Source organism: Lycium ferocissimum, chromosome 11 (assembly GCF_029784015.1).
Source record: "Lycium ferocissimum isolate CSIRO_LF1 chromosome 11, AGI_CSIRO_Lferr_CH_V1, whole genome shotgun sequence".
Taxonomy (NCBI): domain Eukaryota; kingdom Viridiplantae; phylum Streptophyta; class Magnoliopsida; order Solanales; family Solanaceae; genus Lycium; species Lycium ferocissimum.
The window spans coordinates 24,210,513-24,229,770 of NC_081352.1; the positions used below are offsets into that span (position 1 = coordinate 24,210,513).

The window sequence follows — 19,258 nt, forward strand, 5'->3', positions numbered from 1 at the left end:
ATTAATTAACAATTCTAATTCTATTTTTGTGTTTCAAAACTGTAGGTGTTTGACTACATGGATAACAACTTCAAAAAGTTGTTAGATGCAATAAAGGGCAATCAAACACCAGATAAGGTAAAAATCAAAACTAAAAGTTATGTTCAATAAATACATTATAGGCATTAACAAGCCGGTTTCCTTTTTTATTAATAAGATATTTTTTTTAAGGTCGCTGATAGTAAAGCCCCGTCACATTAACATGATGTTGGCATACAACACTCACATGAGAAAAGCCAACGTCATCATTCTGATAAAGGGACACCAATTGTCAACGACGTAGTCGAAGACAACATCGTAAAAATGGAACTTATTAACTTATTAAGTTATTTTGATATATGTATTAGAAGACTTTATATTTATTTATTTTTTTGGAAAATTTTAAAGGTCGGAGACAATGTTGCAAGCTAACTTACATACTGATGGTGGGATTTCTCGAGGCAATCAAAGTGGTGGTTGTAGTAAAGGTTTCAACCGAAGAGAATCAAGGTGGTGGTGCAACTTCCGCGCAGAGGAGTCATCCAGTGGTACTCATTTTTCTTTCACTTTGCTATATTTGTAGTATATTTTCAAAGTAAAAATCTTGCTATTATTTTTGTGTTTAGTATTACCTGTAGTGTATTTACATACATATTTTCACCTAGTCATTTTTTAGTGTGTCCCATTTGTTGTATCTATTTGTGCTATATTTGTTATGATTGTGTTTATATATAATAGTAGTGCTATATTTGTTTTGGTTGATATTTTAATAGTTGTTTTTCATATATATTTTGGCTATATTTTAATTGTATTTTGATTATTATGTTCAATATTGCTTATTGGTTTTTAACATTGACTATATTTCATATATATTTTTCATATATTTTGACTATATTTAGATGAAACTTTTAACTTTTATAAACGATGCTATATATGTGTATATGCGTATTTGTTTTTCTTGATGCTGTAAATTTATTTGAACCATGTTTTTATTGTTTTAGGTTGAGGCAGTTGGGTTGCCAATTAATGATCCGGTTTCTGTTGTTGATGTGGATAAAGAAATGGGAGTTAAAAGTGATGCACAAACAGATGGAATGCCCATAACACCAATCCCTTTAAATTTTTATGTAAGTACTGAAATTTGGATTTTAAGTGCCAATCACATATCGTTTTGATAAGCAATAATTGACAAACACCAGTCGTTTTTTGTTTGTTTTTTATTTCAGGAATCTCAGCAATCTGGTGATATGGAGAATGCTAATCTTTGAATTTACCGCATCAGAGGAAATGATAGCGGACTTACTAGTCGACTGTCCTTTAGCATCTGTTATTCCTCTCGATGCTCCTCCAGTACCACGGTATGATCAAGCCGATTTGTCAAGTTTAAGGACCCCTCAGAATCCGGACGATAACCCGGTAATGATCTCTCAGTGGATGATTCGTGATTCTCAGATACCAATCCAACTTGGAGTACAACCAACAACTGGACAAAGTTCAACTAATGAAACTGAACAACAAGTTGGAGTACAGCCGATCGTTGGCCACAGTTCAAGTGATGAAATTGGACAACAAGTTCCTGTACAACCAAATGCGGGTCAAAGCTCAAGTGATGAGACTGCACAACTTTCAAACCCTGAAACACAAATCATTGTCCATCCAGGGGCTGCCCGAGAAAGGAAACCAAGCAAATACAACCTGTCCCCTTACTGTCCCAATTTCAGCTCAGCGGGTTCTTCTGCCAAAAATATCAGTCCTTGCATTTATCAGAAAAAACGCTTATTTGTTGACCACCCTATCAATGCCCCGTTAGATACTTCGTTTCTTCAAGAATATCAAAAATGGTTTGAGAAGGATCTGTTGAAATTGCATGGCAAAAAGTAATTATTTTCACAACTTATTTTTTTAGTTTTCCATAAATCAATTCTTAATAAACTTAACGTATGTTCTTTCCATTGTTGATATACAGGAAACCCAAGGAAAGTCATTACAGAAAGAACAAGGAAGGACTGGATCCTGCTGATGCCGAACTTCGGTTACATTTAGGCGTTACAGCCGTATCCGACAAAAACCGGTTCTACTTGTTATCTATGGATGGGCAAATTTGGACTGATAAGGTTTGATGTCTTTCTGCTTGTTATCTAAGTTTTTTATGTTTTATAATAGCATTACAGTGTGATGTATCTAGAGTATATTTTTACTATATTTGACATGTATATAGATCACAATTCTGTACTTACATTATTACTGGATTGTATTTTAAATATATTTCATCATTATATTTGCACTATATTTAATATAGATACATTAATTTATTAGTTGAGTATAGTACTGATTAAGTACAGAATTGTATTTTTGCTATATTTAACAGTATATTTCACTATATTTAATATATATATATATATATATAAACAACAATATTTTTATTGAAGATAGTACTGATTATAGTCACTTAATTGATGTTTTTACAGCATATTGATGTTATTTTCTACTACCTACGCAAGAAAGGGAAGTATCACAATAAAAACAATTATAGATTTACCACTGTCAGTTGTATTTTTCACACTTTAGTTGCTGAAATTTACACATCTTGGGAAAACCCCGATTCATCCAGAAGTGTCGCCATGATGAGGAAGATGAAGCTTGTGTGAGTACATTAACGAGCACGGGCTATTGGCTAATGTACCATGGTATCGTTGACAACCTACTAATTCTGTCAATGTAAAAGAGGAAAATCCTTTGGATTTTGGTTGTGATATCATTCACTGACAGGTGTGCTCTCATCCTTTGAAAAAATAATTAATTTTTCTACAAAATTTATATGTTTTTTGTTATCGTATTTTTTCTTTTTACAAACAGGTGCTTCTACGTATACAACTCATACCGAGCTACAGGGCATGATGCTATCGTTAGAGTCGAAATGAAAATGTTGGCTACTCTTGTGACACACAGTCTACAAATGTCTGATTTCTATGAAAAGAAGGCGGATATAGATTTTGACACATATCCTTCTTATAGAAACAGAGAACAGACCGACAACTTTGACATTGTGAATGTAGACAATCTTCCGCAACAAGCTCCCGCTAGCATGTAAGAATTTCTTCCAACAAAAAACACAATAAATACATCTATTTTTTCTTGGGTTTTGATTAGTAAATTTTTTGATCATTTTTTCAGGGATTGTGGTGTGTATGTGGCGGCCTTTGCTGAATACTTGAGCTCAAGTGAAGTCATCCCAACCGAATGCGATGCAAAGTTACTCCGTATGAGCTACGGTGCCCTTCTATGCCACTATGCCTGGGATAAGTCAAACAACAATGCATCAAGTGATAACGAGCAGCCTCCAAGACCAATTAGACCGACAGTTGATTACGATACAGTTGATAAAGAGGATCTTGATTAGGCCACCAAGTTTTTTGTGTTTTTGATTTTCATGTTGAACATTAGCATAGTTGATTGTGACTTTTGTTGCTGTTTTTTCATTTTGGACATATCGTTTCATGTGCAGTAATGTTTTTTAGGATCATTAATGTTGAATACCACCTTATGGTTTTTATATGGTTGTTTCTTTCAAGTATGTTATATTTTCAATGTATAAATTTCATTTTCATTTTCTGCAAAATGTATTCCTTAAACAAAGTAGTATATTTAACAATTTAAATACAGTCGAAATGTACAACAAATATAACTTAGATATATTCCATAAGTCCACTTTTAATGTACAGTGTGTTACAGAAGTTAAAATTTCATCTAAATACAGTCCAAATATATGTAAAATATATATGAAATATAGTTAACGATGAAACGAGAATAAGTAGTATCTAACAGATCAGTCAAAATGCAACTAAAATATAGCCAAAATATAAACGAAATACAATTATTAAAACATAAATCCAAAACAAAAGGTCAAATCAGTTTATACAGAGTAGATTTTTCAAATCTTATTAAACCACCAATATAACATAACATCGAAAAACATCGGATGTTCAACCATGTGAAATACAACCATAGTAGAATAATATGAATTCAAGATGAATTCATTTTTTATTTTTAACAGAAAATGAAAGTAGAATTGTCTTAACAAATAAAATCAAAATGGACTTATTTATTCTTCTTATTGAGCGGCGGATTATCACACGAACACCTGTTATGATCAAGACGTCCACAGTTACCGCATGCATTCCTGCGTTTACCAATCATCAACTCCTGTAATGGCTTATCCCTCTTCTTTTTTGGCCTCCCAGGGGGTCTCTTATAGATCGGTAGCATAACAACTTCATCTGATATGCTTTTAGGAACATTCCACTCGGTCTCATCGGGAAGAGGATCAACCGGCACATCATATGTGTTCACAACTATTTCTAGCTTGAATAATTCCGAAAAATATGCATCAACAATCAAATTTTTATTTTTCAATACTGCCCATGCATGAGAACACGGTATCTCGTCCAGTTGGAACATCCTACAGCTGCAAGTTTTCTTCTTCAAATCGATTATGAAATGCCTCGGTCTATCATTCACTGTGTAAACATATTCAGTTGACGCTTCAACCTGAGAACCATTTAAACAATAAACAAGCATTAACCTGAGCAGTTTTACCATTTTGGGAATATAGATAAATATAGATTAGATAGTAAAATATAGATTAAAATTTTGTGTTGCAAAACAAACATACCCTCATTCGTATTGATTTGTACTCGTTGATTGACAACATCTCTTGATATCGCCTCATCAGTGTTGTGAATGTGTAGGTACCATTTTTTCTATTTGTGCAATTCCATCTACCAAACATCTTCCTCACTTCTTCAAGGAAATCAAAAATATGTAACTCTCTTGCAGCAACCAGTTTTCCATTAATACATTCGGCTATATTCGAAGTCATTGTCCATCCTTTGTTAACAGGTGAATAAAGCCTAGATCATTTATCCCTTCCAGCATCTTCTAGGTATCGTTTTACCCGAATTTCAACATTCCCAATCTTCTCCACCAATTTATCGAACTCATCCTGGGTGTATGCCTTCGCCAGTGAATAAAAAATAGGACTCAACACCTCACTGTTCGATGTGTATTGCTTTGTCACATTTTTCTACAAATGCCATATACAAGCCAAATGAGGAACAGTATGATACACCTTAGAAACTACGGTATTATGCTTTCATGTCTGTCGGACACGACATACATATTTTTCCTAACACCATAAGCTTGCTTGAACAATTCAAAGAACTACGTCCAGGACTTATTATTCTCATAATCTATCACACCATACGCTAGTGGTAGGATATTACCTGCAAAAATCAGTCTATATTTATAATATATTCAACATATATTTTAACTGAATTTGATCTCACACTGTGCTTTTAGCAACATTATTTATAAAAGAACAGTATATATTTACAATATATCCACCATATATTTACAGTGTATTTCAGCATATGTTATTCACAAGTTAACACCAGCAATAAATCCAGAGTATGTTTTTAGCAGCTTTATTTGCAAATCAATAGCATATTGTTGTATTTATAAAAAAACATCCATAGAAGAGAATTACACATACCTACTCCATCTAAAGTACTTGCTGACATAAATGTACCATTATACGTTGATTTAAGGTGTGCACCATCCACTACAACTATTGGTCTACAACACTCGAATCCCTTTATGAATGCTTTGAGTGCTACAAACAAATACATAAACTCATTTTACGGTGATTTATGCATTTTAACGAGCGATCGGATATGTTTTATCAAGGATGTATATATATCTTAGGAAACTTCTTGTATGAATCGATTTGGATCACCTCTGAAATCTTTTATAGCCTTCTCTCTAGCTCTCCATGCCATCATATAAGAAACATCTACGCCGAATTCATTTTCGACATCGTCTATTATATCCCCAGGGGTGACCTTCCTTTTATGGTTAGTTATTTTCGCCTTGACAACCGCTTCTCCAATAAACCAACTTGTTGCTTGTCTTTGTGAATACACCTTGTCCTTCAACGGACATGTATGTTCGTCATCGAAAGATCTAACCCTGAACATTTCAGAATCCCAATTCTCAACGCTCTGAACTTCCATTTACATTCCGGCGACCAATATACCAGAGTATAGCTACATAATACAATGCAAAGAGTACATATTGAATCAATTAAATACAGTCGAAATATACAAAAAATATATCAAAAATACATTGCATCAAACATTTTTTAATAAACAGTGTGCTAAACAAGTTAAAAAATCATCTCAATATAGTACAAATATAACAAAAATACATCTGCAATATAGTTACTAGAATACATTTAGAAAATCATAACTTATAGCATTCGATCTCTCTGTTTTGAAATTGTATCTTTCACGAATTGCGTATTTCGTCATCACAATTTTAAAAGTTTCCTTATCCTGGTAAATTTGATCGACAAAAACTCCTTTTTGTTCCGTGTTCAAAATTACCAAATTGTTATCATTCTCAAACAAAACAACAGCCTTTCCTATAGAATCACAAACATCCATACCATCCCGATTCTCGCTATATCCAAGTTGCAGCACATCATCTCTAATAATACGATTACCAGTTGCATCATCTTCAATATCAATATCATGAATACTAACGCACATTGGATACATCCCAAAAACTCTATTTTCTCTCTTAAGCTCAACGTACACATGAACTCCCATATCGTTGTGTATTTCCATTGGTTGAAAATCGCCTTCAACAGTATATTTTATTGAAATAGTTTTTCTGACAGTATCCACGCCTAATTGACTTGTAATCGTAGAAACTAAATCATCGTAATTGCAATTATCAGTGAATACAATAGCATCAATTTTGTAATTCACAAAACAGTTCTGATCGTTCCAAAAACCAGAAAGTCGGATCAACGCAGCTACGCTTGTCATTATTCTATTGTTTTTAAATACAGCAATGTGTTATATTCAATTTAGCTGAAACAATTATATTTTGAACTATGAATCTGAGTTTTCGTATATTCAAAATTTCAGAAAAATAAAAAAAATAAAAAAGTTGCAGTGAAAACGTTGTTACCTCAATTATGAACTCAACTTGAATTCGATATTTCAACAGATGAATTCAAATATATATTTGTCGTTTAAAACCAGCTCTGTTCACTGGTTTGATATTGTTATTTTCCAAAGTTTTTTGATGAATTAGTTTTTGAACCTTTTTTTTTGGTTAAAAATATGAATGGACTTTTTGAATTCAATTTTTTTTTTAATTTGTTAGCTGTTTGAATGAGATATGAGATCAGATATGGAATGGGAGGATATTTGCGTGAATCAGGGAACATCAAAAACTGATTTTAATTTAAATTTGGAATAGATTTTGTTTCCATAAATATAGCACTTTCAGTTTTCTCAGCGTGTGTATTTTCGTTATATTTATCCTATATTTAATTCGACGCGTCTACTAGCTAAATATAGGGTCCTCCAGCTACGAATTATAAATGTAGAACATGTAATTATAGGTTGTTAGAAGGAGCTAAAAGGTAGCTGTTTGTGAAAATTTTACTTCTTTATTTCCCAACAAGGCTCTTGCTTCTTTTTTACCTCTGGCCCATCACCCCTCCTATTCCACCTTCACACCACCACTGTTCCACCCGTCACTTCCACAGCCAGGTAAGTCACTCCACCTTTATTTCTGTCTCTCCCCTCAATCTCCCTTGTTCGCAGATTCTTTTTCTCTTTCCCTGTGGTTTGTTTGATGTGGAATTTGGGGCATAAAATTTGCAATTTTGGTGTTGTTGGTTGATTGATATGTGATTGTGCTTCATTGAACTATAATTCCCAACATTTTGAGAGGGTTGATCACTCACCACTGGGGCTTAAACTAAGCTAATTGTAGGATGCCCACCACGTGTTCGACGAATTGTCTGAGAGATGATTTCATTCGCCGGTGAAGTCTGAGTAACCGAGTGCTATTAGAAGATGCGTAGAAGTAAGTGTAGGGTGATCTAGGCGAGATTAGGAGCATTGAATATTTTGTGTCCTTCGGGAAAAGTGCATCCTACTACAACTTGCGGTTATGGGCTGAATTGTGACTTAAAATTATTCGGAATTGTATGGATGAATTTTCTTGTGATAGTTTGATCATGGAAAGCAAAGGAAAACAAGAGAATGTGCTAACAAGGAGTCTCTCTTAACTTTGGTTTTCACTTTTTAGTTACATTGAGGACAATGCAACATTTTAGGTTGGGGGAGGCTTTATTTTGATAGATATTTTTGTGATGGGGTGTGATATGTCATGATGGATGATAATTTGGTAGATTGATGTTATTTTGGTATTTTTTTTATGACATTTATATTAGTATGATTTTTTTTTTTATTTTAAATTACTATCTTCTTTAGTTTTTTGTAGTTTAGTTGTAGCAATGGTGTTGGGATGTGATTTTTGCTCCTTGGCCAATTTTGGCTTGCTTGGTACCAACATATTTAAACCTTGGCGTATGAATTCTTGATTTTTGAAAAAGAAAAACGATTGTAGTAAGGATTCTTGTTGTGAATTTTAGACTCAATTTTTGGCTCTTACTTTCACTAATTAGTTCTTTACGCTATGAGTGACTTTTTGAGTTCATTTGTTTTAATTGGTTCTTAGATACATATTCTACTTGAGATTCATGTGCCATGTGTGGTGAGGTTTATTTGTGAGTTCTTTTGCATTATTTGTGGTCTAGAAGTTGCCCGGAATGAGTTTCAAGGCGAAATCCTAGACTACACTTGGTTTGAAAAACGATGTTAGGCCTTCTTTGGACCGTTTTTGTGCCTTAAATTTCCTACCCTTGCATATTTTTCCTAGTCAACCCCTTTTGAGCCTTTAACCTTTTATTTGACAATCATGTTACAAGCTTTACCCCGTTTTTCATTGATCCATCTTTTGATACCCTACCTCTTTAAGTGCGTTGAAAGTGCAAACATAGGCTAAGAGCCTAAGTTTGGGGTGATGGTTGGTAAAGTGTGATGTGGACGTTGCTTGAAAGGTGAAACTGAAAAAAAAAAAAATAGTGGTCTTCCTTGAAATTTTGAAGAAAAAAAAAAAGAAGAATAAACAACAACAAAAAGCATGAAGAAAAATGAAGGAAGAATAAAGAGTTGTGAATAATGGGAAGACTAGGTGGTGAAATGAAAAGATGAAGAAAATGGTGGAAGAGTTTTAAAGGAAGTGTGCTTTGATTGTTGAAAATTGTAGTGCTTAGGAAGGTTTTTGAGTCACTATTTCCAAACTATGCCCCTACCTTAACCAAAAGCCTACATTGCAACCCTTTAAGTCCTAATTGATTTTGAACCAAGTGTGTCTACGTTAGTGGAGAAATACATGAAGGGTAAGCTTATGGTACTACTTGTGCATTTGAACATCTTTGTGAGAGAAGAGAGTTAATTCTTTCCATTTGATATCCCATTTGTATTGTGAATTACATTTTGTGAGTTTGAGATTCTCTCTTGATTGTGAGGGCACATGGAGATTTAAGTTGTGAATTTGTTCCATTTTCCAATTGAGAGGAATGAACAAAAGAAAGTTGTTTTGTGATAATGAGGCAAATTTTGAAGCTTTAGTGTCATGACTTGATTGCTACTTTGATTAACTTGGTGTTTGAGCACTTGAAATGAAAATGAAGTTTTTGAGAAGAAGTTGGTGATTCATACGTTTTGGATTAATTGGTGGTACCAATCAAAGTCATGTAATTGTGCTTAAAGTAGACTTATTTACTTGGTATGATGTTGGTGCACATTTGAATGGAGTCCTTTGAAGGAAATTGTATGATTTGATTTGCTTGAGGATAGGCAATAGTTTAAGTTTGGGGGTTTGATAAGTTGGTATTTTACCAACTTATTTCTTCTTTAATCTTAGATTGTTGTTATGTTTTGATTGAGAAAATAGTGCATTTAATGTCGTCTACTTCAATTTTATAGGTTTATATGGTTGAGAAGTGATCATGAAGAAATCAAGTGAAAAACAAGTCAAAAAGAAGTCAAAATGACAAAAATGGCTAAAACTGCAAAAACTGGACAGTTTTGCCAAATCTGGACAGTTTTCAAAATCTGAAAATATGGGGCTGTTTTGGTCTTATTTTGATGTGGAAATATTGGGGGGCTATAAAAGCAACACTTGAAGGAAAAAATCATCATCATTGGCCATTTTCAACACAAGTTCTGGAGACTAGAGTTCATCAACTCACACTTTGGAAGAAAAGATTGAAACACTTTAATGATAAATTTCTTAACCCTTTCTTCAATTCCTTGCTTTGTACGGTATATCTAAGTGTGTAGAATTTTATTCCATCACTTTAATCTTGTTTATGAAAATATTCATTTGCAAAGTTGGATAAAATCTCTTGTTATGCTTATGTATTGAATGATTTTTATTTCTATTGGAGTGGGTCTTTGTTATATTAATTAATCTTGTTCTTTAATGTTTCTTGAGGGATTAGCTAACCCTAAGACCCGCCCATTTACTTCGATTTGAGCTCGAGAGAGGAAGATTGAGGTTGAGAAAGATTAATTAACAAGAATTTGGGTCATTAAATCCCATCTAATAACTTGAGCTAGAGATAGGAAAATTACTTAAGATTATATTGATTGTGCTTAATATCACACTCTAAGGCTTGAGAAAGCTTAGAGTGAAATTCATTGATTTGGTCGAGAGACTTTTGATGAGATTATAGAGATCATTATCTAATTAGCATAAACTCACTCATAGTTATAAAATTGTGAAATACATTGGATCGTTACTTGCGTAATTTCCTTTGTATCCATACTTGTGGCCATTGATGATTTTACCCGCTTTCTAGTTAGTTTTATCTTTGTTAGTTGTTAAAACAAAAATCAAATATTGAGAAAGTGTTTGGCTTAGCGTAGTTGGTGATAATTCTTTACTTGTTTAGATCTCCTAGCATATTGTTCCTTGTGGGATCGACCCCGACTCATAGTTGGGTAAATTATATTGTATACGGCCGTGTACACTTTCTCTTTGAGGAGTGGATTTGGATGTTATCACTAACATACAACTTTCATGTTGTAGATTAGCAAAACCCTATATATATATATATATATATATATATATATATATATATATATATATATATATATATATATATAAATAATTTGTTTCGCTCATATATAAATTGTTGAACTCTCTTGCCTTAAAGGATATTGCTATGCAATAGCAAATAGGTTTAGAAATTAGTTTAGATGTGAAGGATTCAAATCTTAGGTGTCACGTTCTTGTATTTTTTAAGTTTCTTTGTTTAAATTATTACCCATATCACAGTTCTAGCATATTCGGCTAAGGATATTACTACTATATATAAGGGAGAATACCAAATTTTTGTAGTCCTATTTTTGTAGTCCTCACATGAATTTTTTATCTCTTTTTACCCCTAATTAAAGTTTTTATTACTTTGTGAACTCTTACAAATTTTGGTAAATTTTGAGAACCTTAAGGGCCTTTTTATGCCACTAAAGATGATGATGTCATGGAAAAGATTAGTAGTCCCTACAAAACATGCTTATACATATTTGAGTCTTTTATGAGAAATATATTAAATTTGTTTAAAATTATATTTTTCCTTAAGAATTTATTATAGACACTTAAAGAATATAATTATCATGTCAATCAAATTCTATACTATAGGCTTAATTATTGAATTAAAATATTATTTTTATAATACTGTTTATTATTTGTTGATGTTAATTACCAATTATCATTTGCTATTTAAAAATTTTATTCGTCCGTTTATAGATAAAGTTTTTTATTTTCTCCTGTAATTTTGTATCGTATATCTTTGGCAAAAATAAGTAATTAATAAAAATTTTACTTAAGGTAAGATTAGGTTTTAAATCAAAAGAATAAATACAAATAGACTATCATTGTTAAATATACTTAAAAATGAATTAAAATTGTAAATTATAGTCTGAAGTACGTTAGTTAATTAATCAAATTTTACATGCGCACGCTTTCAACATAAAACTTATCTAATAAATTACTATATTAAAAGAGGAACTATAAAATATTATAGTTATAAAAACACTGTAGTTAAAGAAGTCAAACAGTAATAACACTAAACAATTGCAAAAAGTGGAGTATATTTTTTTACCTTTTTAATATTAAAATATTTTGCAAAATAGTTAAATTCAACATGAAAAAGTTATTACAATGTGAATTTCATAAAATTATTTATTAAATTAAGAAAAAGAAAAAGATGTTATTTTTTAACATCCATCTTTTGGAAGGATAATGAAAGCTTAAAGTAAGAACAATTTAATTTTATGGACTTTTCAATATTTTTTGTGTGTGTTATATTTGAGAAAACATCTACAAAAATATCTTGTAATATCAAGAGTTTTAATAATGTATATTTATTTGTAAGTTAACTTTATTGATTTCATCATATAATAATATTTTTTCGTAGTAAATATTTCTGACATTAATTGAATATTGTAATACTTTTTGGTAAAAATTAAGTAAGTTTAATTCAAAAAACAAATGAAATTAATTTAACATACGAAAAGCCGAATTTGGATCATCGGAGATTTTAGTCTGAAAATATTTAAGTATAATAGCAATTTGAAAGGCCAATGTTTGATTATTTTTTTTAAAAAAAAAAAAAAAAAATCTATGATGTAAACTAAAAAAATGTTTTCCCTTAACTTTTGGATAAAAGTCTATTGAAAGTGTCAAATTGATGTTAGAAAAACAAAGAAACAATAGCAGAAAAAATTTACAAAATATCTACAAATTGAATTTTGTAAGATCGGTTTGGGCCCGGGCTTAGCACGAGCCAAATGACACTAGTATATATATATATATATATATATATATATATATATATATATATGCACATCTTTTCAACGCATAATCATGTTCATTGATCTTTTATGAGTACCTGAGAAACTTCATTAGATCTTTTTCTTAATTCATTCAGTACTCGAAATGTGATGTTTTAGATTTTGTTAAAATTGTCTTCGATCAGCCTTTTTATAATAGCACTGGTAAATTTATTCGTGCTTCGAGTGAATATGGAATTCATAAGTGAATTAAAAAATGTCTGTTTTTATAATTTAGTCGAGTTAGAGGAGATAAAAATTCACATACAAAGTTAAATTTATTTTTTGATGAACTCACAAATAAAACATTTAAAAAATGACAATTCAGAATTTTATTATATGCATTCCCTTAATGATTTATAACTCCTATTCCTAAAAGGTTTCTTAATTTTTTTCAACAAAAAGGTCTAATTCCCAATATAAATTGGGAAAATAACACTCCATGTTTATTTGGAAAAAAATATTTACCCGAAATAGTCTATATTTTTTATTTTACCCGAATGGACCCAATTTGTACACCATTTTCACCTCTCTGCGCGGAATCCGCGACTTTAGTAGCACAAAAAAAAAAAAAAAGTTGAACCAAACTAGCACAAAAAAAAAAAAAAAAAACCTTAGTAGGTTTCACGCACGAAATTCGTGCATGAAAGGACCAAACTGCAAAAATGCAATTTGGGCCTTTCACGCACGAATTCGTGCGTGAATGGGGTCAACAAAAAGTGACCCCTCCTTCCCCACCACAGACCCGATCAGTTCCCCCACCCACCAACTCCCATTAACGCCGTTTTTCAGTGGTCCCCAACCCCCCAAAACGCTATTTTCGTGTTGTTTTTCAATCCAAAACTCAATATTCTTGGTATATTGAAGTGTAGGAACAAGTTTCTAAGGTTAGATTTTGGAATAGAGCGGCGCGAAGCTCATTTTGAAAACTCAAAAACACCTTCATTCTAAGTATTTTACTACGAATTTTTTATTACATTGCTAAATATATTATTACCTTAGGCAGGGAGGGTGGGATGTGTGGTGGATTGCGCACTTTTTTTTGTGCGTTTTTGGGCAGTCCGTATGCACTGTTGGGACTGCCCATTTTTTCATTTTTTTTTAAATTTGTTTATCTATTGTTAATTAGTTAATTATTTATTGCTTGTTTATTTAGTATTTGTTAATTGTTCGATTAGCGACTTAAGTATTTATTAATTGTTAGGCTAGCTATTTCAATTGTTAGACTGGCTAATTATTTATTTAGTTTTTGTTAAGCCAATTGTTTATTTGTTAATAATTTCTTAATTGTTTCATTAGTTAATTAATTGTTTATTTGTTAAATATACGATAATAATTTATTAATTTTTTGATTAGTTACTTAATTGTTTATTTATTAAATATATGATAATAACTTGTTAATTATTTGATTAGTTAGTTAATTGTTTATTTATTAATTTTTTATACTAATTGTATGCTAACTAATTGTTAATTATTTGACTTATTAATTTTTAATCTTTATATTTTAGGATTGAAAACCCTTAGTTTAGGATTCATAACCCGTAGCTTAGGATTGAAAACCCTTAATATAATTTTCGATAAAAGATTACATAACTAATATTACTTGTTAATGATTTATTTAAAATACGTAAAATAGATGGGTCACCACAATCCTTAATAAAATTTTCGATAAAATATTACATAACTAATATTACTTGTTAATGATTGATTTAAAATACGTAAAACAGATGGGTCACCACAATCTTTAATAAAATTTTCTATAAAAGATTACATAACTAATACTACTTGTTAATGATTGATTTAAAATGCGTAAAACGAGATGGATCACTACCCCTTGATCGATCCGGGCCCTTCGACCGAGGTTCTTGTATCTTCGGCCCGAGCATAGGTCGCAACATATATGGACATCCGATCTGCAGCCTGAGTCTCAGGTCTGTACCCGGTTAGGGGACTCAGCATGGGAGATCTTAGTTGCTCGCCCCCCACATCCTCATGTCCTGGATATACTACGCTGGGGCAGTATCTACCGGTGCGTCGAAGTTGGTTGGGTACAGCACGATAGGTCGCTAGTGACGGCATTGATTGAGAGGTGGCGACCGGAGACGCACACATTTCATCTCCGCACCGGTGAGGCTACCATTACCCTTCAGGATGTGGAGGTCATTTATGGGCTACAGGTTGATGGACGCCCATTGTATATTGAGGAGCCTTCTGTGCTGCCGCCTTACCGGGATGAGTTGACTAGGCTCATCGGTTTCGCTGCTCTGGATGGTCATATTTCCGCAGTCGGTTTTTGTTGTTGGCCCCTTTATGCTCACTTGCGCCTCGCGGACATGCGCATCCGATTGGAGAGGACATGCCTCGGGTCGATGTTGACCGACGTGCGCGTCTATACCTACTCATCATATTCGGGGCCATCCTGTTCCCGAACACTTCGAGTTCGCATATGAGCTTGAGGTATCTTCGGTATATCGACGATCTCGTTGAGATAGGATGTTATAGTTGGGGCGCTGCTGTGCTAGGCTATATGTATCGAGGATTCTGCCGATGTTCTATGGGCATGAGGGTAGAGGTCCCTGCATATTGCTCGCTCCTTTAGGTAATATATTTAAGTGTGTGTAATTAAACACAAAATATATTTTTTAAATGACGACGATAAAATATTTTTTAAGTGACTATATAATATGGGTGTGGACTATATGCACCGCATCACCCTCCCGCCGACTATCTTCTTGTGCCGATGCCATACGCGTCGAGATGGTCGCGATCGTGTGAGCACCACGCCTTTCTCTGTTTAGGGATCGACCAGACCGCGTGACGGCGCGACGGTATGTTCATATTTTGGATCCACACGCTAGACCACAAAGCTACTATTTTAGTCTTTTATTGTTAACTAGTTCAATTCTTTTTATAGGCTTTTATATGGACGCCGTATGATCATATTTTGGATGAGCTGCCGACGTTTTGTAGGGCTAGTGATTGTGGATGTCGCGGTGTCCATTACATATGGATATCGTTGAGTATTATGCGCCCGATCGCGTGTTACGGCAGTTTGGGTATGTACAGAATATACCCGCGGCTACGGTTTGGAAGCATGACAACTATGCGAGGGACGAGCGTGCGGGCGTCGATGATGCATGGCGACTCCATATGCAGCAGCAGGTCCAGAGTTGGGATGTGAGGATGGCGAGCCTAGCGGTGGTCGGATTTGACAACACACCACGCATGACAATTTCAAGAATCTATGACACATAAAGGCTTGATTTGACAATACGTTGCGCATTATTTGACCGTTTTAATATGACTTGTATTGCGCACCATTTTAATTCGTAAGTATTGATTTGACAACACACCATGCATGACAATTTGAATCTATGACACATAAAGGCTTGATTTGACAATACGTTGCTGCATTATTTGACCGTTTTAATACGACACCATTTTAATGCGCATCGTAAGTATTGATTTGACAACACACCACGCATGACAATTTTGGAATCTATGACACATAAAGGCTTGATTTGATAATACGTTCTGCATTATTTGATCGTTTTAATACGACTTGTATTGCACCATTTTAATGTAAGTATTGATTTGACAACACACCACGCATGACAATTTCAGAAATCTATTTAACTTGAAGGCTTGACGAGTGAAAAACTCATCAATTTCATAAGTCTAAGTGGTACAAGTCATTCAAAAAAAAATCATACTTCATCGAAAAAATGTCTCAAAATGCTTTAACTGTTAAGGTTTCACTATTTTGGGATGGAGATATCGTCGAGGACAATTACTCCATTCGTTATAGTATCAAACCAAAAGCCCATGTTAAATTTCAACAACTTTAAATTATGAAACACTAGTCGTTACATGCACAAAAGAATGAAAACTACACCCATCGAGATTGGAATCTCAATAACTGCGTATATCCACAAACAATATCAAACGGTGTAGTGCGTTATGGCATGCACAATATCAACGATGATGAATCTTTGAGTGATTATTTGGGATCGCCGGAAGAATATCGTGATTTAGTATTCATTAATGTTCTTGAGATGTATGTTGAAAAGATACCTTGACAAGAAGTCCCTCAAATCCAGCCTATCCATGGTAACACTTATGGGGACTTTAGTTCTTATGGAGACATTTTGAGTGGTCAAGTGTCACTGGAAAATCTAAGCCAGCAATTTAATCAAGCTTACAATGAAAATTGGTAAATATGAATTTTTTATATTATTATTATTATGTGTAGTAGCACGTGTTTGTTGTATGAATTGGTAAATAACCAGTTTTCAAATCTTTATAGGAACTATTCTCAAAACTCGCCAGTGGTACCAAATATGGATGTTGGTATATATATTCTATATATATATAGTAAGTTCATCACCTTGATATTAAATTATCTATATATATCATGTTGGTATTTAAAATATGTTACTTTTCGTGTAGGAGGATGAATGCACTTGATAATGAAGATTTTCCTAATTATTATGAGTCATCATCAAGTGATGATGATGAAATAGCTAATAATGCAGAGGTAATCGATGATGAAGATGATGATGATGTTCAAGTTGGTATGACCAACAATATTCCTCAAAGGCAAAACCAACAAGAACCAATGCACCACCACGTACCACCACGGATATGGCTGAAAACCCAACTTCCGAAAGACCAATTCGGTGGCATTCTAACAATATCCCTCATCTTGACAGACTGCGAGTGGTCGTGATGATGCATTTGTCTTCACAAGAGAAGATTATGATAGTCGCCTAAAAACACGGATTGAACCAAAGGATCTCAACAAAGATCGATGCTACCTTGCAAAGGAATGTTGTTCGCATCCAAAAAGGCGTTTAAACGGTCGTCAAAATTTATTGTTTTAAGGACATGAGAGAGTTTAAGGTTGATCACCAAACACAAAGATATGGAGGCTAGTTTGTAGACGACGGTATCAAGTTGTGAGTGGTTGCTTCGGGGAATTGTTAAGCCTGATGGTATGTGGGCTATCACAAAATTCGCGAAAGACACACACTTGTGATATGGAAGAAAATCGAGCGCAGATCATTATAATTTAGATACAAACATGATTGCTCAAGTGTTACTTAAAGACATTGCCGAAACGCCAAGATAACTTATCCTACCTAGTACATTATATGTCTTATATCAATTGAAAGATCATTACTAAGTGTTGTTTGTTTAAACTTGTGCAGGTTCCCCATCAAAGATTGTATTCGAAGCGTTCAAACCGTATATAGTAAAACTATAAGCAACAGAAAGGGATTTCTCGAGCGTAGACGCGCTTTTGAGATGGTCTTTGGAAATTGGCATACTTCTTTTCAATAGCTGCCAAGGTATATGGCGACCTCACAATATTTTAATCATGGTATTGTTGTAGAGTGGCGACTTATAGAGGGTAAAATCTTCAACTTCGTATTTTGGACATTCAAACCATGCATTGATGGTTTCGCTCACTGCCGACCAGTGATATCCATAGATGGTACGCACGTATATGGTGCCTACGACATCAAGCTCCTAATTGCAATAGGAATGGATGCCAATGGGTCAATATTTCCTCTTGCTTTCGCAATTGCCGCTAACGAGAGCAACGACACACATGGGGGATCTTTTTGACCCATTTGAAAACTCATGTTATTAAGGATCGTACCGGCATATGCGTCTTTGTCGATCGTCATAAAGGCATATTGCACAATATGAATAATTTATCGGGTGGCGACCTCCCTTTGTTTACCATCGCTATTGTTTAAGGCACTTGAAGGCAAATTTGCAATCAAAGTTTCACAATGGCACTCTAAACAAATTGATGTGGGGGGCTACGATGGAGCATCAACGACGAAAATGGGCTGCAAAAATGGATCTGATCAGGGCAGTTAGTGAACCCGCATACATTTGGTTGATGAAGCTCGAAGTTGAAAAATGGACACTTCATGCTGATGGAGGCAAAAGATGGGGCATGCTGACAACAAACAGCTCAGAGTCTTTCAATGGCTTGCGGAAATGCGCTCGAGGATTACCTATCACCGCAATGGTGAGAATGACTTTCAAGCAGGTTGTGGAGCGATTTGTGGTTAGGACAAGGCAGGCCAGAGCGATATTAGCCGACGGCGGGACATGGATGCCAAAGCCCTTCAAAACTATAGAGCATTATAGAAAAAAATGTGAGCATCACCAAATGACCAAGTATGACTCAATTCAACATGTGTATGAAGTTAGGACGGGTTATTACAACGGTAAGGGTGGAAACGTGCATACCGTTTATGAGGCAACAAGAACATGCACTTGTGGTAAGTGGCAAACGTACCACATGCCGTGTTCTCATGCTGTCAAGTGCTTCAAGAGAATGAGAAAACGGTAACAAATTATGTGGCGGGGAATACAAGGTCCACGTTACCTTA

The 19,258-nt window shown here is 33.9% G+C and overlaps 1 protein-coding gene across 1 annotated transcript; it reads right to left on the minus strand.

The window, feature by feature from the left end:
- Positions 1-4,116: 4,116 nt before the first annotated feature.
- LOC132038147 (uncharacterized) lies at positions 4,117-4,897 on the minus strand. Its single transcript, XM_059428867.1, has 2 exons — positions 4,691-4,897; positions 4,117-4,566 (listed from the first exon to the last, which is right to left on the minus strand). Exons 1-2 carry the CDS (start codon positions 4,895-4,897, stop codon positions 4,117-4,119), a joined length of 657 nt encoding a protein of 218 aa, XP_059284850.1.
- Between the last annotated feature and the right edge of the window lie 14,361 nt (positions 4,898-19,258).

Coding starts and splice junctions, on each gene's coding strand:
- LOC132038147 (XM_059428867.1), bottom strand. CDS start 4,897: ATGACTTCGAATATAGCCGAATGTATTAATGGAAAACTGGTTGCTGCA. Junction 4,567..4,690: donor ACAAATCAATACGAATGAGG/GTATGTTTGTTT, acceptor AATGGTTCTCAG/GTTGAAGCGTCAACTGAATA.